At 53.1% G+C, this 23,272-nt stretch overlaps 1 protein-coding gene across 1 annotated transcript in view; it reads left to right on the forward strand.

Annotated features, from left to right (window-relative positions):
- LOC104520524 (voltage-dependent L-type calcium channel subunit alpha-1S) overlaps window positions 1-23,272 on the forward strand; it is a gene marked incomplete at its 5' end in the record, with an annotated part of 46,224 nt that overhangs the window by 8,426 nt on the left and 14,526 nt on the right. Inside the window, 27 exon segments of the mRNA XM_029083557.1 lie at window positions 2,788-2,927; window positions 3,505-3,638; window positions 4,251-4,403; window positions 4,680-4,885; window positions 5,486-5,589; window positions 7,348-7,496; window positions 8,489-8,570; window positions 9,092-9,252; window positions 9,952-10,177; window positions 10,663-10,870; window positions 11,190-11,310; window positions 11,784-11,898; window positions 12,024-12,117; window positions 12,979-13,048; window positions 13,281-13,413; window positions 13,700-13,829; window positions 14,589-14,648; window positions 15,205-15,311; window positions 15,736-15,823; window positions 16,074-16,181; window positions 17,019-17,071; window positions 17,343-17,489; window positions 17,771-17,972; window positions 19,330-19,445; window positions 19,447-19,474; window positions 19,792-19,902; window positions 20,405-20,488. Coding sequence (XP_028939390.1) covers window positions 2,788-2,927; window positions 3,505-3,638; window positions 4,251-4,403; window positions 4,680-4,885; window positions 5,486-5,589; window positions 7,348-7,496; window positions 8,489-8,570; window positions 9,092-9,252; window positions 9,952-10,177; window positions 10,663-10,870; window positions 11,190-11,310; window positions 11,784-11,898; window positions 12,024-12,117; window positions 12,979-13,048; window positions 13,281-13,413; window positions 13,700-13,829; window positions 14,589-14,648; window positions 15,205-15,311; window positions 15,736-15,823; window positions 16,074-16,181; window positions 17,019-17,071; window positions 17,343-17,489; window positions 17,771-17,972; window positions 19,330-19,445; window positions 19,447-19,474; window positions 19,792-19,902; window positions 20,405-20,488 — 3,330 coding nt within the window.

A 23,272-nucleotide genomic window follows, 5' to 3' on the forward strand; every position in this document is an offset into this window, starting at 1 on the left:
GTCCCCTAACATGGTTAAAGCCTGCGTGCGTGGCAGCCCAGTGTGTTATAAAGACCTGCATCTTTATAGTGGCTTTTTGAAGGCTGGGCTCTTCATACACCTTCATACACACCATCCCAACTCTGCCAGGCAGCCCTACCACCCTTCCCTAAGCAGCCTTCCACCATGGGTAGAATTCTGGGGGTGATGAGGGGATGGTGGGTAGCAGTGGCACAGAGCAAGTCCTCAGCTGCTAGGAACTGGCCAGGGCTTTGATGAAGTCAGTGGAGTTGTGCCCATACACAGTGTGTGCCTGGCTTGCAGGGGCTGCCATGTCTCCCTCATGGCACAGGCACAGGGTTATGAGTACCCAGTCTTCATGCTGACCTGCACCATGGGCAGCACCAGAGCTGGGGGAAGTGTGTGAGTGGTATTTCCGAAATTAGCCCAGGTACATGAAGTGGGGTCTGCACCAGGTGCAGGACATGCAGTGCTTCACCTGGTATAAAGTCTTCCAGGACAAAATAATCCTAAGCTTCTTTCTGCTGGTATCCAAAGGTGGCAGTAAGTTTGCCCTGGCTCAGGACATTGCTTTGTGGCCACATGATTTTCATTGCCAGTATGTGTCCTGCAGCTACACCTACCATGTGGAGAATCCAGTCTGCCATGACCTGCCCTGCTGAAAGGCTACCCCACCTCGACCCACTGACAAGGATGCTTGTGAGATGCCTTCACAGTGAGGGACCTGGCCCCTCTTACTCTGCTAACATCAGCACTTGTCAACAGTTTACAGCCACATAAGCCAGGGAAACTGGACCCACAGCTGGATCACTGCATAGAACCATCATATTGGCCATGCCAAGACTTGTGCTAGAGGGATTACACCAGCAGAACAGATCAGGATGATCCAGCTCCCTGTATGTGACTGGGTCTGCATAGCACAACCGTGAGCTGGTACTGTCAGGAAATTTGCAGTTACTGCCTCTTCCAGGATGGAGAGAATGTTGCCAGGTCACAGCGACCTGCCTGCTGGCTCTGCTTTGGCCCAGGTTTGAAACTTGCTGCTCACTGACTGTACAGGGTGAGCAAATACTGTTGAAGCTGGCCAAAGCACCATTCATCTAGTCTGGGCTTCTCAAAGGGTCCTCCAAAGAATAGCAAGTCACCTTTTGATTGTGGGCAAGGGGGTTTTAGAGGGAGATTCCTACTAGTCAGAGACTCTAGAGCCTGCTGGATGAAGCAGGGCAAGGTGATAGTTTTTGCAATACTGGGGCTCCAGGTTAGATCCTGATGCTCACCAGCCTGGACCTTGGGAGCTGCAGGGATGCTGTAGCTTGCAGTGAGCTCCCCCATTTCTCCTCCATTTGCAGCTGAGGAGGTACCCCACCATACCACTGGCTGCTGGTGCATCCCCTCCGTACCTGAAATCATCCTCATGATAGTTGTGTTTACATGTCTGGGCTTGCAAGGACAGGCTTTTGGGGACAGACTAGGGGGAGCATTTGTCACTGATAAAGTAGGGAGGTGAGCAGCATTGAGTTGTCTTAGCTAAAACCTTGAAGACAGAGCCCTGGTAATACCAATAATTGCAATGCTCAGGTCTCTGCTCTAACCATTGCTGCCCTCAGATCCAACAAGAAACAGTCATACAGGGACACTTGGCATGGCCACTGCTTTTGGACATGGTAATTGAGCAAGCAATGCTTCTGCCTGAGCCCTGGCCCTGGTTTCTTAAATGGACAACATTTTCCATTTGGCGAGCCAGAGGGACCCTAGGAGGAAGATGTGCTCACAGCACCGCAGCCTTCCCCAGGGGAGACCTCCGAGAGAGACATTTCTGTCTTTCTGGGTGCAGTTCCCTGTAGAGCACAAGCAGGGATACTCATTGCCCTTTGTGGGTGCCAGTGGAGGAGAGATGCCATGGAAAACCAGAAATATAAATACCTACATCTATCTGGCTGCATGAGAGGGATTTTAATCCCAGTCTGGAAAGGACCATCAGCAGCAAGGCAGTGATCACAGTGACAGGCAGAACCAAATGGGCACAGGCAGCTCTTGGCCACGCTCCAGGGAAAGATGAGCTATTCTGGGCCCTGCAGCCGCACGGCTGTGCTGAGCCCCTGCAGTGGGCTGCCAGGTCCTGCATGGGAGTGGGCAAAATGTCTCTACCCAGCAGAGCCCCCAGGCCAGTTTCTAGCAGCTCACTCTGCCAGGCAGATGTCTGGCATTAGGCAGGAGGTCTTGAGGCCAAGGCCTTACTTCCCTGGGAGCCCAGGGCACAAGGGAAGCCACAATGTAGCTGGCTTGAACCATGGTGTTTCTGTGGTGTCTCCAGGACAGACTCAGCAAGCCCTCAGCTAGAGAGGATGAGAAGGTAACAGTGCTGCCTGTGGGAAGAAGGCTACAGGAGAATGGGAAGGTGAGGCAGCAGGGAGGAGAGGGAGAGATGTGCAGTGCCCTGGGCCAGGCACCTTTGGGTGCTGGGTTGGGAAGTGGTGGCTTTGCTGGCATAGTTTGTAAGAACAGGTACCCATAGCCCAGGGACGTGGTCCTGGCATCGTGCAGTTGAAGGGGTGTAGGGGATCATGCTGCAGGCCAGACAGTGGCATGTGGTGGCTCAGCATGCCACTCCTTCCTGCCCAGGGTAGCCACAGTGCTGCCTGGTGTGCATAGGAGATCTGATATAGGTTGGCAGCAGAGACTGATCCAGAAACATGTGAGGGGCAGCCATGCATGGCAGTGATGTCAAGGGAGATGGCAGTCTGCTCTAACAAAGCATCCTCTTCTGCTTGCCTTCCCAATCCCCAGGAGAAGATCGAATACGCCTTCCTGATCTTCTTTGCCATTGAGGCGATGCTCAAGATTATTGCCTACGGGTTTCTTTTCCATACAGACGCCTATCTCCGAAACGGCTGGAATGTGCTCGACTTCTCCATCGTGTCCCTAGGGTAATGCAAGGAGGGGAAGCTGCTGATGCTCAGCTTGTGTCAGACCTGGTCCATAGCCCATCAGCTACACTGATTTTTTTAGTGACTGTAGTGGGTTTGGGGACAGCTCCTAGGCTCAGTTCATGGCCTTCACCCATGTGCCCCTTTTTCATGCCCTGACTTTCCCTGGGATCCTCTCTAACTCCTGTTTCTTCCTATCTGACTCCTTAACACCTCTCAGGTCGACTTGCCCTGGTGGAATGGGAGTGGCATGGGGTCCTCTGGGGTTTGTCACTCGGGGAGAGGGTCAATGGGCACCAAAGGGTGGGAGGATCCCTGGCTGCTCAGCAGTGAAGGTGGCACCCAGCAGAGGAGCGCCCAACCATGAGTGCACCTAGGAGTTGGACTTAGCCGAGAGCTGTTCCCTGGGTCAGGCTGAGCACAATTGGTAGAGTCCTGTCCTTCGCTTTCCTGCCTGCAGAGCTCTGAACCCTTAGCACAGATTTCTTGGTCTCCATCCTCATGCCCTTCTCTTTCTCCCTGTCCTCCCTTTTGCTTCACCCCCTTTCTTCCCCACTCCATACCCTGGCTCTTTCAGGCTTATCACCATGACCTTGGAGCAGATCAATGCGAAGCAAGGAGGGACTTCAGGGGGAAAAGGTGGCTTTGACGTGAAGGCCCTGCGAGCGTTTCGTGTGCTGAGACCCCTGCGCCTGGTGTCCGGAGTGCCAAGTGGGTGCTGGGCGCTCTGCCAGTATGAAGAGCTGGCAGGTGGATTGGAACTCCTGTGTCTGGCCAGGGTGGGGGGCCATGGGGCAGCTTTCTTGTTGTTGCTGGGTCTTGTTGCTGCTGGGTCATGCTCTGCCACAAGGTGGGTGTGGAGAAACCACAGGTTCTTGCTTAACCCTACAGCTTGCAGTTGTCAACACTGGGGATCTGCAGGCTGGCACTCATATAGCTCCCTCCATGGGTCAGTGTTAGCACATTTGGTTGGCCAGTGTGAAAGGGGCCAGGACGTCACTCGAGTTTCTCAGAGCGGGGATCTCCTTCTCCCACAACTCTTGTGAATACAGCCAGGGTGAGAAAAACAGAACAAGTGGAGGGGCATGAAGCAGCCTCCAGCACTGCCTAGTGCCTGGCTCTGCTGGGGTCTTCCGCATGCTGCATGGTGGGTAGAAAAAGGATGTCTTGCTTCAGAGATTTCAGTCCCAATCCACCTGTGCCCCTCTTCCCTTGGCACAGGGCATTTCAGAGGCTGCTTGTCAGAAGGCCTGACAGGAATGCAAGGTGCAACCAAAGCTGTTTAGGAAGTGGTTGACCTCCTCTCCCTTCTCCTTGTTGCAGGTCTTCAGGTTGTCCTGAACTCCATCATCAAGGCCATGGTACCCCTGCTCCACATCGCCCTGCTGGTCCTCTTCATGATCATCATCTATGCCATTGTTGGGCAAGAGCTCTTCAAGGGCAAGATGCACAAGACCTGCTACTATCTTGGGACAGGTATGGGGTTGATATGGCAAAGATGTCTCTGTGTGGCTGCTGTGGGGACCACAGCGGTTCTATGGGTAGCATGAAGTCTGGTCTTGCCAGCATCAGGCCTAGGAGTGTGGCAATACCAAAGGATGTTTGGTACAGCACACAGCTTGGTGATGGTACATGATGTGAGGAGATGGTGAAAGGGACCCCTTTTGGAAAGCTTCTGCAGGAGACTGGGAGGTGCTGGGACCTGTTCTATTTGGCCTGGCCTGCTACTCACACCATGGTTTTCTCCCTCAGATGTGATTGCCACGGTAGCATCAGAGAAGCCAGCCCCATGCACCAGCTCTGGCCACGGGCGACACTGCACCATCAATGGCACCGAGTGCCGAAGTGGCTGGCCGGGGCCCAACAATGGCATCACTCACTTCGATAACTTTGGCTTTGCCATGCTGACTGTCTATCAGTGCATCACCATGGAGGGCTGGACCGAAGTCCTCTATTGGGTAGGCTCCAGCACCTTGGACTTGGTGCCCAGCTCAGCAGAAGTCACTACTGATCCTGCCTCAGAGTAGGGAATTCCCTCCAGGACCCAGGACCCCGTAGCAGGGCTAGGTCTCTCTGCCAGTGAAAGACATCCTGCCCCCACCAATCTTCATACTGTGGTGTACATCCCATAGTGCACCAGATATGTCTTCTGCATTTCTGCAGGCACTGTCCAAGCTGTCTTTCTCTCCAGATATACAGGAGGGTCCTCCAGCTCCCACCTTTGTGAAGCACTACAGGCCAAGCACAACAATGGCTGGCTGGTGGATGCTTTAGCAAAACCCTGTGTTTTGCAGTCCCTGCGAGACTGTCTTGCTGGACTTAGGCATGGGACTAATGTTTGTATCTGCTGCCAAAAATGCTTGGGTCTGGCTTTACCTCTGCTAAAACCAGATCCAGAGTCACGAGGAGGCAGGGCTCAGAGTCAGGTTTATCTACTACCATCCCAAGCACTCACTTTAGATGGGGCAAAACTCCCAGAGGCTGTTGAGGGCGCCCTAAGGGGCGACAGACAGCAGACAATGTGCTCCGGACGCTTCATCTGCCTCTCTCCTTGCCAGGTAAATGATGCCATTGGGAATGAATGGCCCTGGATCTACTTTGTTAGCCTTATCTTGCTTGGCTCCTTCTTTGTTCTCAACCTGGTGCTGGGGGTGCTCAGCGGGTAAGTGCCACCCTGTCCTTTCTCTTTGCCAGCAGACCAGTAAGTGTGATCAGAGTGTGTACATTGGCTGGTTTTAACTATACAAGAAGAAAGCCTGGAAAATTTCTGTCCCTTTTCCACTCCTATACCTCTGTGTTTTACACACTTGGAAAGCCTGAGCCTTGAAGTACTTTTTGTGTTAGTGTTCCTGACTGCCTAAAGTTTTAGTTCAACACCTAACACAGAAATATTTTTCCTGTAGCATGGACAGCTGGGAGCAAACACAGCCATGGAGCACATTGTTAGGTGTTTGTAGTGTGGTCTGCCAGCACTCACAGCAAAAGCAGCTGAGCAGGGAGCTCAATGCAACAGTCCTTGCCACATGGCTGTGAGTTGAGACACTTGGACTCACTGGTACCCACGGCACTGCTGTCCTGTTGTAAGCACACACCATTTCCTAATGGCCAACCTAAGCAAAACACCTTTGATATGACTGTAAGGGATCAAAGAGAATTATTGTTAATCTAATTAATGCTTCAACAGTCTCATCCAAAGACAACAACGAGCTATCATCAGTCTGGTTACAAGGATTAGAAAACTTCTATGCCAAATGACTCAATTAGTGCTAATTCCCACAGCATTACAGTTAAAGCTGCTAGGGACAAAATTTCTCTAACACAATGCTCAACCTACTATGCGTTGCTGTGGTGAAGTACCAGCATCCTGATTTTGTTGCTGGGAAGTGTGTGTTATCCTGGGGAGTGAGAGGGGCTTTTCATCTCAGTTCTGGGTAGGCTCAAGGTCTTTTTTAATATGTTTCAATCCTGTGTGTGCAAGTGGATCACACTCATTGTCTCTCTTAGTTCCCAGGGTTAGTTATACCCTAATTTCTTGCATTCGTTAGTCTTCTTCTATGGCAAGAACCATACTGCTGCACAAGGTTAAAATAAATTGGGTGTTAATATAACTAAAACAAGCTGAAAACCACAAGATAGACCGCAGGCACCTGACACCCTTGCCTGAAGCTGGCTGTAACAGCAGGATGAGCTGGACAAGGCATCTGACCCTAGAGTAAGTCGCAGGCACAGCAAAAGTTTCTGAAATATTTTTGCAAATATAGCTAAAATATGTTTGAGATCAGGAAAATCCAGATAAGGCTTGACAAGTCCTGAGGCTTAGTATGTCTAATTATTGTTATAATGTCTGAGACCTATCACTAACACATGGCAACACCAGACTGGCTGGGCAGCAGATCTACAGACCGACCAGCCTGGAGAGGAAAGTAATTAATTAAAAACGAATGAGAAGAGTAGGACCCCCTGCATTGGCAGACCTGTCTTTTCCATGAAAAGGGTATCCTGTTTACTTGGCATGTGATGAGCTCAACTTCCCCATATGGAGAGCTTAGAGCAGCTTTCTGCACTGCAGGTGGGTGACACCCCACTTGCTCTAATCCTTAGCAGGGCTAGAGAACTACCACAGCCTCCAACTTCTAGTGTTAGTTGGGCTGTTCAACCACAGCATCCTGCAGCAAGGAGATCCAAAGAGCTGGCAGTGGAAGGGAAGAAACCCTGCCTGCCATGAGACATCAGGTGATGATCGCCCTCATGGAAGAGGGCTAAGAAAGAGCAGTCAGTCGAGCAAGCTAGTAGTAGCACTAGGTGGTAGGGTATTTCAGACTTTTATCTTTCTACAAGTACTGGCCTGGCACAGGGCTGTGGTACCTGACCTCCACACCACCTCCTCCTGAGTCTCACTCTGTTGCTTGCCTTGCTCCAGTGAGTTCACCAAAGAGCGTGAGAAGGCCAAGTCGCGGGGCACGTTTCAGAAGCTGCGGGAGAAGCAGCAGCTGGAGGAGGATCTGAAGGGCTACATGGACTGGATCACCCATGCAGAGGTCATGGACAGTGACCGGGCCAGGGGAGAAGGTACCAACTCTGCTTGGTCAAAGACCCTTAGAGTGGGGGTTGAGTTCCTACCACTGAGCATCTTCGAGAGGCAGGGTAAAGACTTTTAGAGAAGTCTCAGAGACTTCTTTTGCTTGAAAATCTATGAAACAAAATGCTTTGACTTCTGCAGAACAACTTCCTTCCTCTTTTTTTTTTTCTTTCCTGAATAATTTTATTGCATCTGACCCAAACTAGCAATAACTTGGCCCTCACGCTAAATCTCCACCTCAACCACTGTATTTAATATTTGCAGACTACTAGCAAGACCTAGGTCTGTTTTGTCAAAATGCGCTTGAAATGGCCATGAGAAGCTCTGAGGAGTGCATGCACTTGTATGTGCAGGGGCAGAGTGCAGGGTGACTAGCTCACACACTAACAGATGCATGAATTTCTTGCCATTGCTAGACTATTTTGAGGAATTTGAAGTGGCCCAGGGAAGGAGGTGAATACACAGGCATCTAGCCAAATGCTCAGCAAGGCCTAGGGAGCTCTGCCACTGAGTCCCTGTATCTGCTATGCCACCCTGTCTAGTGAAATAACTTTTGATGACTCAAGCTGAGCCAATACACATGTGCAAGGAGCCTTGGGAAACAGTGGGAAGGACAAAATGCCTCTTACACACCTGTGGCCAGTGCCCTTACAAACCTTCTGCTGTTCAGCATTTGCTCAGATCACAACTGACCCCAGTTTTCTTGCTACTGGGAGTGTCTCCCACTGGGGGAGCCCACATACACACTGTTGTCTGTTCAGGCTGCTCTCTGGGTTGATGCTGCTCTTGCTGCAGGGAGGGCATTCCTGGTGCCTCCTACTTGGTTTCCAACTGACACTGAAAACCTTCTGCCCAAACTCTCGCTGCTGTCTCACTGGGACGGCATTTCTTGATTTCACTTCTGATGGGGAAGCTCTTCCTGCCTCCCACATGTTCTTCCTAAGGGCTCCAAGGAATGCCTGGGATGTTGTTCACTCCATAGGTATGATGCCATCAGATGAAGGAGGGTCAGAGACAGAAAGCTTGTATGAAATTGAGGGCATGAACAAGTGGATTCTCTACTTGTAAGTATGCATTGGTTGAACCATCTGCTGCTCTGCACGTGGGCTTGCAGTCTCTCGCTTGCTGTCTTGGCTGGGCTAGGCTTTCTTGTCAGCCACTGATTTCTGTGGGAGAGCTGGGTACTGTGTGCTCAGGAGGAGATGCAAACATTGCAGACAGAAAACGAGGAATTTTGCTCTGGTACGGGCAAAAAGCCACTTCAAGGTGAACAACCTCTTCACTTTGGGACCAGGCTTCAGGCATCCTCTCATGGCTCACACTGCATGTCTTGTGGTTTAGGAGCTGGGACTGTAGCAGCCATCCAGAGGTGACTGTAGGCTAAAAAGGAGCTAAAAAGGTGTTTGTGTGAACAAACTGAAATGCCTGAGTGAATGCACCAAGTACCAGGGGCAGAGTTATGCTCCTCAGCCCTTTTCAGGGAAGGCCCCTGGAGAAGGGAGCAGGGGTGGCTTTGCTCTGACATCTGCAGGCACAGCAGATGTCCTGCTGGCCAGCCCTGCTGACCCTTTGGCCGTCTCTCCAGCCGTCAGTGGAGGCGTTGGAACCGAATGTTTCGTAGGAGGTGCAGGGATGTGGTGAAGTCCAAGTTCTTCTACTGGCTTGTTATCCTGCTGGTGGCACTGAACACCCTCTCCATCGCCTCTGAGCACCATTTCCAGCCGGAGTGGCTGACACATGTGCAAGGTGAGCAGAGTCTGAGGGGGAGGGAGGGCCTGGGACACCCTGCTGCCCTGGAGACATGCATGAACTCTTGCTGTGCATGCATAGCCACACTGGCATGGCACAGGGGCAGCTAGACACATGCAGACTTACTCATGCATACAAACACATCCTGCTCACATGTGTGTACACTATCCCCACTGCACTGTCACACAACTGTACATTGAACATGTGGTGCATACAGTTATACTTGCATAGCGTATATGTTCTTAGGGACATGGCTTTGTGTGGAGAACACACATAGAGTGTGTACATTTCCACCCATACGTGCACAGTACACAAACACACATTGCATGCCGTCACGCAGTACAGCCACACATTTATGCATGCACTGCCTGCACACACAGACACACGGAGTACAGCTATGCACATGTGTACACAGCTCAGCCACGCGCGCACACACACGCACGGCTCAGTGCACATGCATGGACTCATGCAAGTACAACTACACTCTCACATGTACAAACACACAGTTGCACACCACCCTTCTCCTCATCTTCCTCTCCTGTGTGCTCCCTGAAAAACAATGTTTGCTGCAACTGCAGCTCAGGGCTCAATGGTGGGCAGAGGAGGGAGGTAAGCAGTGCAGCCCTCCTTCCCTCCTGCTGTGCCATGCCGAAATGAAGAGGTCCATGCTCTGATGGGCTGGTTCTCCCACTCCAGACTATGCCAACAGGGTGCTGCTAGCACTCTTTGTGGCCGAGATGCTGCTGAAGATGTATGCGCTGGGCCTGCGCCAGTACTTCATGTCACTCTTCAACCGCTTCGACTGCTTTGTGGTGTGTGCGGGGATCCTGGAGACCATCCTGGTGGAGCTTGGCACCTTGTCACCCCTGGGCATCTCTGTGCTGCGTTGCATCCGGCTCCTCCGTATCTTCAAGATCACCAGGTTGGAGAGGGACCTTTGTGGGTGCTGGGAGCTCATGGTCCCCAGGTGTCACTGGCCTTGCCCCTGGGGAGGGATGCAGCATGAGCAGAGCTGGGAGTGGCAAAGAAGACAGAGCAGGGCTTGCTGGAAGTCTCCTGGGGTCCCTCTCTCACTCTGGGTTCTGGGGTGTTGTAAATAGGGGTTCTGTGGGCCAGGACTCCTTCTGGCACCAATCTGCTGTGTGTTCATCCCCCTTCCCCATCCTGCCTGCCAGTCCCTGTGCAGGCAGCAGCGTGTCTTGCCTGTCACACCACACCTGGAGCTTTCACCTCCTAGGGCCTGGCTGGAGCAGTCCCAGTGCCCAGTGGTACTGGTTCACAGCCTCCCTTGCTGGTTTGCCAGCACGGCCCCTGGGCCATGTGGTCTGTTCCCTGCACCTACCTGGTGCTGCCCACCACCTTCCCGCTCTTTCAGCTCCCACACACTCCTGTCTCTCCTCTCCCCAGGTACTGGACATCACTGAGCAACCTGGTGGCCTCCCTGCTCAACTCAGTCCGCTCCATTGCCTCTTTGCTCCTCCTCCTCTTCCTCTTCATCATTGTCTTTGCATTGCTGGGCATGCAGCTCTTTGGGGGCAAGTTTGACTTTGAGGACATGGAAGTGCGGCGCAGCACATTTGACAACTTCCCCCAGGCCCTCATCAGTGTCTTCCAGGTACAGGGCTGTGGGAAGTGCAGCAGGGGGCTTGATGACAGGGTACTGGGAGTCTCTCCTGGGCCATGGGTCTCCTGGCAAGAGCTGGGGCTCAGAGAGATGTGGATTTGTAGGAGGTGATGTGGCTTTAAGGCAGGAGCAGGGAAATATGACTGGGGTCATGAGCAGCAGTGCAGGTTCAGGGCTGGAGCAGGGAGGTGGGGTTTGTTGTGGGGCATGAGTATTTGGGGCTGGAGCCAGGAGGGCAGGATTGAGCTGTGGGGTTCTGCTGTGCTCTGCTGCAGGGGCTCTTGAGTCCCTATTTCTGCTCTGCTCCCAGATCCTGACTGGAGAGGACTGGAATTCAATCATGTACAATGGCATCATGGCCTATGGGGGCCCATCCTTTCCTGGCATGCTTGTTTGCATCTACTTCATCATCCTCTTCGTTTGTGGGAATTGTATCCTCTGCCTGTGAAGTCAGGCCCAGGTTCCCTCTACCCAGCCCTATAGCATCAGCTACACAGGACTGTGACGGGTGAGGGGAAGAGGGGACTTTTTTAAGCTTTTCAGTTCTGAAGAGCAGGGGAACAAACCAGAGGCTTCAGGGCTTGCATTGGTGGTGGCTGAGGTCTGGAGTCTGGAGGAAAGCACCCCACGGGGCAAGTTTGGATGATGAGCAGGCATAGATTCAGCCATCAGTTAATGCAGTGACAGGACTGAGCTGGATGGACTGAGCTAAGGCAGAGAGAGGGCAGCCAGCGCAGAGCTCAGTACTCACAAAAATAGGTGCAGGGTTAAGGATCACCAGCCAGGGTTGTCTCAAGGGCTCAGCTCCAGGAATGTTTCTCAAGGCACCCTGGAGAACATGGGCAGCTCTGGCCACATCCTCCAAATGTGAACCAAGTTGATGTCCTTAGCACTGTCCCTCCAGATATCCTCCTCAATGTCTTCCTGGCCATCGCAGTTGATAACCTGGCTGAGGCTGAGAGCCTGACCTTAGCCCAGAAAGCCAAAGCAGAGGAACGCAAGCGGCGGAAGATGTCCAGGTTAGTGCCGCAGTCCCTGGCAGTGGGAGCTTCCAAATCCGGTGCTTTGGTGTGAGGGGATAGAACAGCATTGCCCATCCACCTGTCCACAGTTCAGTACCTCCTCTCCCCTCCTCTCTGCTCAGAGGTTACCCAGAGAAGTCTGAAGATGAGAAGCAGATGCTGGCAAAGAAGCTTGAGCAGAAAGCAAAGGGAGAAGGGATTCCCACAACAGCCAAGGTCAGTGCTGGTGGGGCTGGGCTTGGGGAGCTCCTGGTGAGGGACCAGGTTCTTCCTCCCATCAGCCAGGACTGGCAAAGGCTTGGAGCCAGCCTGGGTCTGGACTCTTCTGGGCCAGAAATTGCTCCTCACCTTAGTATCCTCTGGTGATGGGAGCTCTCTGGGCCCAGGTAAGACATATTGTCTGGTGAAACAGGTTCATTGTTGGAGATCTTTTTCCTCTAATTCATTTCCTTGGCCACAGCCAGTTGTCAGTAGTGGAGATGGGCTGGTGCATACCAGTGTGGAGGGGAGCAGAGCAGGTCAGCAGCATCCCAGACCTCCTTTATGTCCACATCAGCACCCCCTGTATGCCAAACTCTATTCAGCTGTGCTGACTGTGTGCTGAGCTGCCTCTTATAAGCACCTAGCCAGCAGCTACTTCCCCAACCAGAGATGCCCCATGGGACCATGCTCTACATGAACCTGCTTTGGCAGCGGGGTTGGACTAGATGATCTCCAGAGGTCCTGTTCAACCCCTAACATTCTGTGATTCTGGGAAAAAAAACAGGAGTCACCCCATGTCTTATTCCACCACTGGTGTAAGTGCATGGCCCCAGGTTGCCCAGCACACATTCCCTTGTCCCATCTTCTTGGTATTGCTCTTTGCTTAGATTGCAGCATCCCTGAGATGTTTCCCCTCACCCTGCTCCATCCTGGGCCAGGACTCCATGTGCGTGGTGCTGTACAGGCCAAATGCAGAGACACTGTTTGTCCCACATGGCTTCCAAGATGATAGGGGTCTGATCAACATGCAACATTTGGCAGCAATACTGGCACACACAGCTGCATGTCCACCTCTCTGTCTCTCCCTTGTTTCAGTTAAAAGTGGATGAATTTGAATCCAATGTCAATGAGATCAAAGACCCCTATCCTTCTGCAGACTTCCCAGGTAAGACTTGTGCCTGGCAGGGCAGCAGGAAAGCTGGGGAGGCACTGCAGAGGGATGGTGCACCCTAGCTGTGTGAGGAGCAAAGGTTGTAGTCACCCTCTGCCAGCCTCAGGGTGCTGAGGTCCTTCTGGCACAGATGCCAAATCAGGATCAGAGGATTGTCCATAAGGCCACATTCCCTCTCCCTCTCTGGGCGATTCTTTCCTTTTCCTTCCTCATGGCCACCCTGCAGGTGATGATGAGGAAGATGAGCCTGAAATCCCCCTGAGTCCTCGGCCACGTCCCCTCGCAGAGCTACAGCTGAAAGAGAAGGCCGTGCCCATGCCTGAAGCCAGTTCCTTCTTCATCTTCAGCCCAACCAACAAGTAGGCACTGAACCTTCTCCCTGCTTTGTGGAGCCAGACCTGGCCTGGGTACCTCTGGCACCAGTCCCTCCCAATGAGGTCCTAGTTGTGTGTAACAGCCGGCTCTGAAGGGAGCCAGCTCACTGGGAAAAGTCTTCTCTGTGGAAGGGCTGGCACAGACATCCCTTCATGCCTAGGGCCTTCCACTCCTTAAGGTTTAGCCATAAGCCTCTTCCAGGCTACCATGGTCCTATCTGATGTCCCTCTGGCCCCTCATAGCATCTCTTGCTATTTCTGTCCCTGACAGATTTCGGATGCTGTGCCACAGAACTGTCAATGCCACCTGGTTCACCAACTTCATCCTGCTCTTCATTCTGCTCAGCAGCATCTCGCTGGCAGCTGAGGATCCCATCCGGGCAGAGTCCTTCCGCAACCAGGTGCCCTGTAGCTGTGGAGGGTTGGGATGGGTGGGAGAGATCTCATGGAGACCTCCATCTCCCCAGGAGATAGAGACTTGCTTGCCAGATGTCATGCCTGGGCAGGTAGCTGTGATTTCATCCCTGCCTCTCTGAGGGCAATGCACTCTGGAAGGAGAAGCTGGTTGTGTTTTCCATTCAGAGCACAGGTAGGACAAGCTTTTACTGCTCCACATTTCAGTTTATTTCTGAATGAAGGGATCCACTCGGCAGGTGGATTACCTTGGTTCAAAGCTGTGGAGGATTGGGGATAGGGACATCCTGTGAGGTGGCAAACTGGACCACTGATGTGTGCAGCACCCTGAAATGCTGCCAGCATGGAGCAATGGTAGCCACAATTCTAGCCACATGAGGCACAAATGGGTCTGCATCCATGCAGAGTCTGGTGGAGACTGGCAGAGGATGTCACATGAGACAGCTTCCCAGGGCAGTCAGTGCTTTTGGGGATCAGATGCTTTCAGGTGATCAGGTCAAGCCTCACTCACTTGGAAGCTGAGAGCTTGGTCCCAGGCTGCAGGTTGGATCATGCACTGGGGAAAATCAGGAGAGCTGAGAGAGGTTCAGAAGTCTTCCTGGCACTGAGTTCACAGGTTCTGTTGAGCTAGGTGGACTCCCCAGTCCACAGACTGGAGCAAAACCACAATTCCAGGCTGTTTGAACACACTTGAGCATTTCCCATGTCACATAAATCTCATCCAGTTCTGGTGTTTCTGTCCCTAGATTCTTGGATACTTTGACATTGGTTTCACCTCTGTCTTCACAGTTGAAATCGTCTTGAAGGTGAGTCTGTCTGCCCTGAGGTCCTTGCCATGCACATGACCCAGCACATGGGTCTAGACTGTTCTGGCCATGGGCACTCATGCTCTTTGGGCACAAGCTCAAGGTCCCAGCAAGAAGAAGCTGCCAGCTGATCCTTACTTCCCCAGAGTTCATGCAGTCTAGGTAGTGTGTGACCTGCCCCAGAGGCCATGTGTCCCCTCCAGTGAAGTCAGGCATGCCCTTAAGAAAGACTTTGAGAGAGAGGAAGCAATGGAAATCTGTGGAGTAAAACAGTAATTCAAGCAGCTTCTGCACGATGCTCCCACTCCAAGTCTCTTGACTCTTCTCTTTAATTTGCTGAATGGTTGGGAAGCGTTTTGTCTCTAGCTGGGACAGTACAGAGGATTTCCAGCTGAAGTCAGGTTCCTCCCTGGCTGCAGAGGTAGAGGTCTGAGCAGGATATGGTCCCTAGGCCATGGAGCTATGAGAGGCCTCTCGTGCCTTGTCCACCCCAGGGCTGTGGAGGGGTGCCCCCAAGTCCTGCCTGGCCTCTCTCCTAACTCCTTCTGCTCCCCAGATGACAGCCTATGGTGCTTTCCTCCACAAAGGCTCCTTCTGCAGGAACTCTTTCAATATCCTCGACTTGCTGGTGGTCGCTGTGTCCCTCATCTCCATGGGATTCGAGTAAGCACCTCCATGCTTCACAGGGTGGGCACCGGTCTGTTTAGCCTCGCAGGGCAGCCAGGGTGCTGCAGCTCTCTGTGCTGGATGGAGAAGGAGCACCCAGCCCAAGGTCTGAGCATTAGCCCACGTGTTAGTGTCCATAAAGGCATGCTTACGGGGACAGAGCATGGACAACTGGGAGGCAGGGAGGTAAACTCCTGGAGTGTCAAAGGTGAAGATCTGGGTGGAAATTTAATTTGGAGCTGCTTTCTCCAGCTGCCAGTGTCCTTGTTTGGGGTGATGACTTAGTGCCATCCCTATATTTCTGCCATCCATTGCCCCTCACCCCTGGTTCTAGCCTGGCCTCCATGGCTGTTTGATGGGTCTGTGCCAGGCTGGTCTGGGCAGGGGATTCACCCCATCTAAGCTCTGTCTTCCTCCTCAGGTCCAGTACCATCTCAGTGGTGAAGATCCTCCGAGTGCTGAGGGTGCTGAGGCCTCTCCGAGCCATTAATAGGGCAAAGGGGCTGAAGGTAAGAGGGATGCTGATGCTGGGGGTCCTCAGCCCATGGAAGGTTATGTGGCAGGCATCATGCCTGGTGATGTTTGCTGGGTCAGGAACCCAATTCCCACTCCCCAGCTGTGGAAGGGGTTTGCCCCACCCCCCTGCTCTCAACAGACTCCCAATATTCCTGGGGCCCATCCCTGCAGTGAGAGGGTGTGGGACATGCAGCAGGGGCTTGCCCCAGGCGTGTTCACATGTGCACTATCCTCAATCTGCAGCACGTGGTCCAGTGTGTGTTCGTGGCCATCAAGACTATCGGTAACATTGTGGTTGTCACAACATTGCTGCAGTTCATGTTTGCCTGCATCGGGGTCCAGCTCTTCAAGGTGAGAGGTGTCTCAGATGCGCAGGAGAGACATTCTGCTCAGGCATATCCTGGACAGGATGTTCTAGCCATAGCCCTTGGGGATGGTGTCTCCCAGTGTTGAGGTCAGCATAGGTGTCCTCTGCAAGAAGACCTGCCTGCACCAGACTTCCCAGAAGAAGAGCCTGCAGCTGGAGGAAGGCAGGAAACTAGAATACTGTCAGGTCCAGACAGCTCATGTAAAGGGACCAGCTGCCTTGTCCTGCTTAGTGCCTCAGTTTCCCCTTGCTAAGGCAGCAAGTGCTTCTGACTTCCTCTGCACTTTGGATGCAAAGTGTGTCCTTTTCCACAGCACCTCTCTCGGTCTCTGGGCCTTGCTCCAAGGCAGAGCTGGCCCTGGCTGAGCTCAGCTTTATTCTAATAATTGAGCTTAAATTCCCAGTTGACATAGGGAGAGCTTTCGGGACACCCTGCAGACTGACGAGACCTGTCAGCATACCTTAACTTTTAGTTAATTCTGTGGTTAATGCTTTCTTCCCTATTTTCCAAATAGTTGGCTCCATGATAGGATGAGCTAGATGATAGGTTTCACCTCAGGGCCCTCGAAGATTTGTTCCCATCACTAGGCAATGTTTCCTTGTCTCAGCCTGGGACTGACCCCCGGGTCTGCCATGGCTCCTGGAACACCCTGTGGACTGATGTGCGTTGATGCAGAGTGGGGAAGCCAGCAGTGGTGTGAGACAGGGGCCAGAGTCAGCACAGAGGCAGGGTGGGGACTGAGTGTGGGCTGTGAAAAAGTCAAAACTCCCCAGGGCTTCGGAGAAAAATCACAGCCTCTCCTGATCTCTGTTAAATCCAGGGCAAGTTCTATAGATGCACAGATCCATCCAAGATGACAGAGAAGGAGTGCAGGTAAGAGCTTGGTGCAGCTCAGCTGCAGCAGGGCAGTGGCCACGGATGGGAAGGGTGTCTGTGGCAGAGACCACTTGTGTTACTGCATGGGGATGTTGCATCCAAGAAATGGACCTGAGGTCTCGTGCTGTTCTCCCTCACCCTGGGGTAAATCAGAGACAAGTACAGGGCTGTCCTCCCCTCCCAGGGAGCAAAGAGCCCTGGCCCAGTACTGCAGCGGGTGGGCTGAAGGAGGCCCTGCCAGGTGAACACTGCATCCCTTCTGCTTCAGGGGCTATTTCATCAACTACGTGGATGGGGACCCCACGCAGATTGAGCTACAGGAGCGTCTCTGGTTGCACAGCAACTTCCACTTTGACAACGTCTTCTCAGCCATGATGTCACTTTTCACTGTCTCCACCTTCGAAGGCTGGCCAGAGTGAGTCTGGCTGTGCACGGGGCCTGCAGAGGGATGGGTCTGTGCTGGGAGCAGGTCACTGCTGCAGACCTTTAGCATGGTAAAGAAAGATGAGCTGCCCAGGCCAAGGAGCAGGGCTAGCCATCCTGACAGTGGCTGGGGAGATGACAAGGCCCTCCCAGCAGCCCTGTCCTACCATCATTTGATTTGGGATGTCCCCAGAGCTCTCTGTGACCTTCAGGAGGAGAGATGGTCTTTCCCACCTAATTAGGATCTCTGTTGCCTCACTTTCCCTCCTGTAGGCTGCTATACATGGCCATTGATACTAATGCTGAGGATACAGGCCCTATCTACAACTACCGGGTGGAGATTGCAATGTTCTTCATCATCTACATCATCCTCATTGCCTTCTTCATGATGAATATCTTTGTGGGCTTTGTCATTGTCACCTTCCAGGAGCAGGGGGAGAGCGAGTACAAGAACTGTGAGCTGGACAAGAACCAGGTAATGGGACTGTTGGGACAAGGCAAGGTGGACCAGCCCTGGATCTGGCACTGCTGGGGCTGGCTGATTTGGGTCAGCCCTTAGTAGTGGCACTGCTGGTGCAGATGAATTGAACCTGACCCACGTCTGTTTGCTGCTGGGGCAGCTGGACCCATGCCTGGCACAACACAAGCCTTCCAAGGGAAGGGCAGAGTGGATCAGAACCAGGGAGTGGGCCTTCTGGTGCAGGTGGGGTAAGACATGGACGTACTGGAGTGAGTCCAGCAAAGGGCCACTGAGATGACTGAGAGTCAAGAGTACCTGTCATACAAGGAGAGCCTGAGTTTTGTGTTGAGAAGAGAAGGCTCATAGGGATCTTACCTATCTGTATAAATACCTAATGGGAGGGTGTAAAGAAGATGGAGTCAGGGTCTTTTCCATTGTGCCCAGTGACAGGACAAAAGGCAATGGGCACAAACTGAAGAAAACCAGAAAATCCATTTAAACATAAAAAAACGCTTTTTTATAGTGAGAGTGGTCAAGCTCTGGAACAGGTTGCCCAGAGTGGTTTTGAAGTCTTCATCTTTGGAAGTATTCAGAACCCAACTGGATACAGTCCTGGGCAGCATGCTCTAGCTGGCCCTGGTTTGGGCAGGGAACTTTGACTAGACCATCTCCACCTTCCACTGTCAGCCCTTCTGTGATGCTGTCATGCTGTGGTTCCAGCTGGGGACATCAAGATTGAAAGCAGCAGAAGCGAGACTGGCATTGGCAGAGGACATGCTGGGGAGGACAGCTAGACAGGGATGCCTGCTGGCTCAGAGGAGGTGGTGGCATGTTTATCTGCTGAGCAAGCCTGCAGAGACAGCATAGGCATCTTGAGATGAGGGTGCCAGGAGTGACGTGAGCTGCACATGAACCCAGCAGAGATGGCCCTGGCTTGCTGAGGAGGGAAGGGCCTGTTCAGTACCTCTCAGATGCAGAGAAAAAACTCAGTGTCCCCTTCACCCCTGGTTCATGTGATGTCTTTAGGCTACTCTTGGCCAGTCCTGAGACCCTGGGAAAGTGCCATGATAACCAAGCAGGCTAGTGGGGTCGGTTCAAGGGCAAGCACGGCTATCTTTGGAGACAAGCGGTGGCTTTGGAAACTTGGTCCCATGTGGGTGCTCTGGGGGTGTACTTGCAGAAAGCACAGCAGATACTTGAACTGTCACAGTCTATGTGACCATGTCACTGGGCTCATAGAGAAGCAAGGGATCCAACTCGTGTCTGTGGGAATGTGCAGTGTTGCCAGAGGTGCTGACTCTGTGTCTGTGCCCCTGGCACTGCCCTGTGCCCCGCTGTGGCTGTGGGCTCACACCCGCCCTCCCCTCCGCAGCGCCAGTGTGTGCAGTATGCGCTGAAGGCTCGCCCGCTGCAGTGCTACATCCCCAAGAACCCCTACCAGTACCAGATCTGGTATGTGGTCACCTCCTCCTACTTTGAGTACCTCAAAAATGACCCCCATCTGCCGGGGCAGGCAGGTAAGGGGTACAGTGCCCACCACAGGTGGTGGAGGGGTATCCATGGCAGCGGATGGGCTAGCTCAACCCAGAGAGCTTCTGGGAAGGAGGTCTTTCCCATACAGCAAAGCTCATGGTGTGTGCTCAGCACCCCTGTGGATAGGGGCAAAGCGGTACTGGTTGGATGTGGGCAGCCCAGAGAAGGGGCTGCAGAGGGGAAATTTCCTTTTTGCTGATGTAGGTGTGTGGGAGGGGGTTCTGCAGCCAGCACACACCTCTGAGCTTACAATGGAGGCTGGACCTGCCGTGGGCTAACATGGCTTTTCCTGCCTTCTCAGCATTACAACCAATCTGCAGAAATGAACCACATCTCAGACATCCTCAATGTGGCCTTTACTGTCCTGTTCACCCTGGAGATGATCCTCAAGCTCATGGCCTTTAAAGCCAAGGTGAGAGGAGAGCATGGTCGGGAGAGAAGGAGAGGGCCTTGGGCCAGGCCATGGAGGTCCATTTACCCTGCATTTGGCATGACTACAGTACAAGCACCCCCAGGCCTGCAACTTCAGAGAACTTCTCCTTGTGAGACCCTTGGGGACACCCATGTGCAGGACCTGTGAGTTTCTGGAAGGGCTACTGTTTGTCAGGTCTAGCCTTGCTAGCTAAATCCAACCCAATCCATCTGGCCATTGTTCCCATCTTCAGGGTCATCTGTGGGGTCGTAGCTCTAGCCACCTCAATCCACCCTCCTCATTTCACACCATTGCAAGACAGGACCAAATAATTGAACTGAGGGTACCAGGTCTGACCACCATCCCTTCTTCTGGCTCACCCTGAAGTGGCAGAGGTCACTGGTGATCCTTCTGGCACTCCTGCCTCTGGGCTCCAGTATCTGTCTCCTCGTTGACTTGACTCTTGGATATTCACTCCTCTTCTTTGGCTCTTTCCTGGCAGGGCTACTTTGGGGACCCTTGGAACGTCTTCGACTTCCTCATAGTGATTGGCAGTATCATTGACGTCATCCTCAGTGAGATTGATGTAAGTGTCAGGCTGCTTGGGTGCAAGAGTGTCCCTGCAGAACCCCACCTGCCTGAGGCTGTGCCACGACGCCTGCCCTGGGGTGAGACAGGGCTGTGGTTGTGGTGTCCAGCTCTGCAGAGTGTTGGTGTCCTCTCCTCTCTCCCTTCTCTGCTTGGTTCTAAGGAAGGACAAGCCAGGATCAGCCCATGGCATGAGTGTTTGGCGATCACAGTTGAGGCGCTGATTAAACATAGGGGACCATCCCCAGCCAACATGTCACACTTCCCCCCTCCCCTCCCTTTCACTGAATCTGTAGGCACTGGGATCCTATGGAAAATGGTCTATTTGCTCAGGACTGGACCATGAGCAGCAGGACGCGTGCCAGCCCCTACCCCACTCACTCTGTCTGTCTTCCCCATGTGCACGCCTGGACAGGGAGTCACCCACACGTCCAACCTCAGATCAGTGCAGGTGGGAAGAAAAAGGGTTCCTACAGCTCTCTGTACCCACAGGACACTGCTGTGCCATGCCAAGGGAGGACCAGATACATCAAATTTCAAGGCATTTGCTTTGCATATGTCCCTTTATACAGCCATCCATATACAGATGCATACTGACTGTATATGTGTGCATGTGTATACTCTAGACGCTATTTCAGGAGCTCTACACCATATAAGCTGCATGGCTGGGTGACTGCAGGCAGTGGCTATATGGTCAAGTACTCTGCTGGGAGCATTTTCAGAGCAGTGCTAGGAGCCTTTCATAGCACTGGAACACCCACACCCCATGTCTGGCACTGAAAATGTTCCTCTGCACCAGGAGTTTGTGTGCTGCATTGAGCAGATCTGATGCGAACTCTAGAAGCAACTGTAGGATCAAGTAGATTATAGATTAACCCTCCCTAGTGACTTTGCATGCCATCTCCTCTTGGGAGCAGGGCTTTCCAGCTCCTGCACTGCAGGGCTGTGTCTGGCAGAGCTGCTGCCACTGCCACCCCTGCGCAGGGTGACCTTCAACCGTTCTCTGTGCAGGGATTGAAAAGGTATTCAGGGGCCATTGGTGACAGTCACCTTTTTCTCTGGAGAGTGGTCCAGGCCTCACAGAGCTTGCTTAAGCAAAATCATCCACCTTCCCCCACTGTGACAGCAACATGCTCCTTGCACAGCCCTGCTGTCTTCCTCTGAGCCTCTGGGCTTCTTAGCCTTGATGAGCTCCCATATTTCATGCCAGTGCCAGCAGCTTTCATCTGTCACTAGGTCCTCCAGGATACCATCCTTGTCGTCTCCCCCCCTCCACTCTCTACACCTGTGACCTGGTTTCCCATTGCTTGTCAGGTATCATTTCCTAGTGCGTTAGCTCCTTCCCCATCCTGTTGCCATTCAGAAATGAAGCTCAAGGGGTGCTCAAGACCCTGCACTGAGCAGACATTTTCAGTCCCTGTGGAGCAAGAGACCACATCAGTTGGCACAGATGCCAAGGTACTGCTGTGCTTGGCCATGGGTCTGTGGGGATGTGCAGGGACTCAGGTCACAGGCACCCAGAAGAGTTCTGTGCCCTGGATGGACTGGCAGGAACTGACCCAGGTGCTGTCTTCTCTGTACCACAGCACCGTTGGCAGTGGCAGGGTCTTGCAGAAGGCCAGGAAGGATTTCAAGAATGGTCCTCTATGGCCTGAGCTTCTCTGGTCGTCTTCCCCTGATATAGGTGCTGGGGCACTAAGAGTACTGGTCTCCCTTCCCAGTGCTCCAAGCTCTTCAGGGGGTCTCTGTCACAGGCAGTCCTGTGCTGGCAGGTTTCATGCCCCTGTGACCATCTATGTCCCCTCATGGCTGCCCCACCCTTCCTCCATGTGCTTGCTTGTCCATCCAGCCCACATCTCTCCCAGCATCACCAAGCTTTTCCCAGCCATCTGGTGATTTGCAAGGGGATTGGGAGGCTGAGGGGCAACCTCACTTGCCCTTCCAGTAAGTCTCCCTGCTGAGAAGACAGTGCAAGGTGGGTCTGCTACTTCTGGTCCCCAGGAGCTGTTTGCAACCACTGCACCCACCATAGATCACCTTGCCAGCACAGGCAGGCCTTGGGGGCTGCAGTGTTTTCAGGAGGGTGGCCTTCACAAAACAAGCCTGCACCATGGTGCAGGAAGGGCGATGACTGCTTGCAGCAGCTGAGCCATTCCTGGTGGCACTGCCTCTGGTTTGCAAAGTCTGTCCTCTCCTTCCTTCTCTCTCTTTCCATTCTGCCTCTTTTCTCCTCCCTCATGTCTCTGTGTGTGCCTGTCAGGCTGAGGTGATGGGGTGGGTTGTGCTGTCAGGAGCTCTGCTAGCCACCACAGCCAGATCCTCATGGCCATTCAATCATTGAGTTCCCCTAGATCCCAGGGGGTATTGAGGCATCTGGGGCAAGAGGGGAGGAGGGATACCCCAAGCTCTGAAATGTCAGAGGTTTGCAGTGTCCATGCTGCTGTGCCACTCCTGCCACTGCCTGCCCTGGAAGCTCAGCTCCTTCGCAAGGGCTGACCCTCCCAGCCTACCCAGAGCCTTCTCAATTGCTTGGCCATGGAATGCGAGTGCTCAGTGGGCCACTTTTGGTAAGCAGAACTGGCGCTTCCTGGCTGGGCCCCAGGAACAAGCATGGTCTGTGCAGGGGGCTCTGGGACTGGGCGACCCCATCAAGGGTCAGGTGTTGGTGTCTGCACTGGGAAGGAGTTCCCCTTCCCCGGAGTATCCTGGGCTCTCTGCAGAGAAATGTGTCTCCAGGTAGCTTTGAGGAGCCTCAAGGGTGGATGTGGAGGGGGTGTGTGTG

Source organism: Antrostomus carolinensis, unplaced genomic scaffold, assembly GCF_000700745.2.
Source record: "Antrostomus carolinensis isolate BGI_N321 unplaced genomic scaffold, ASM70074v2 scaffold14902, whole genome shotgun sequence".
Taxonomy (NCBI): domain Eukaryota; kingdom Metazoa; phylum Chordata; class Aves; order Caprimulgiformes; family Caprimulgidae; genus Antrostomus; species Antrostomus carolinensis.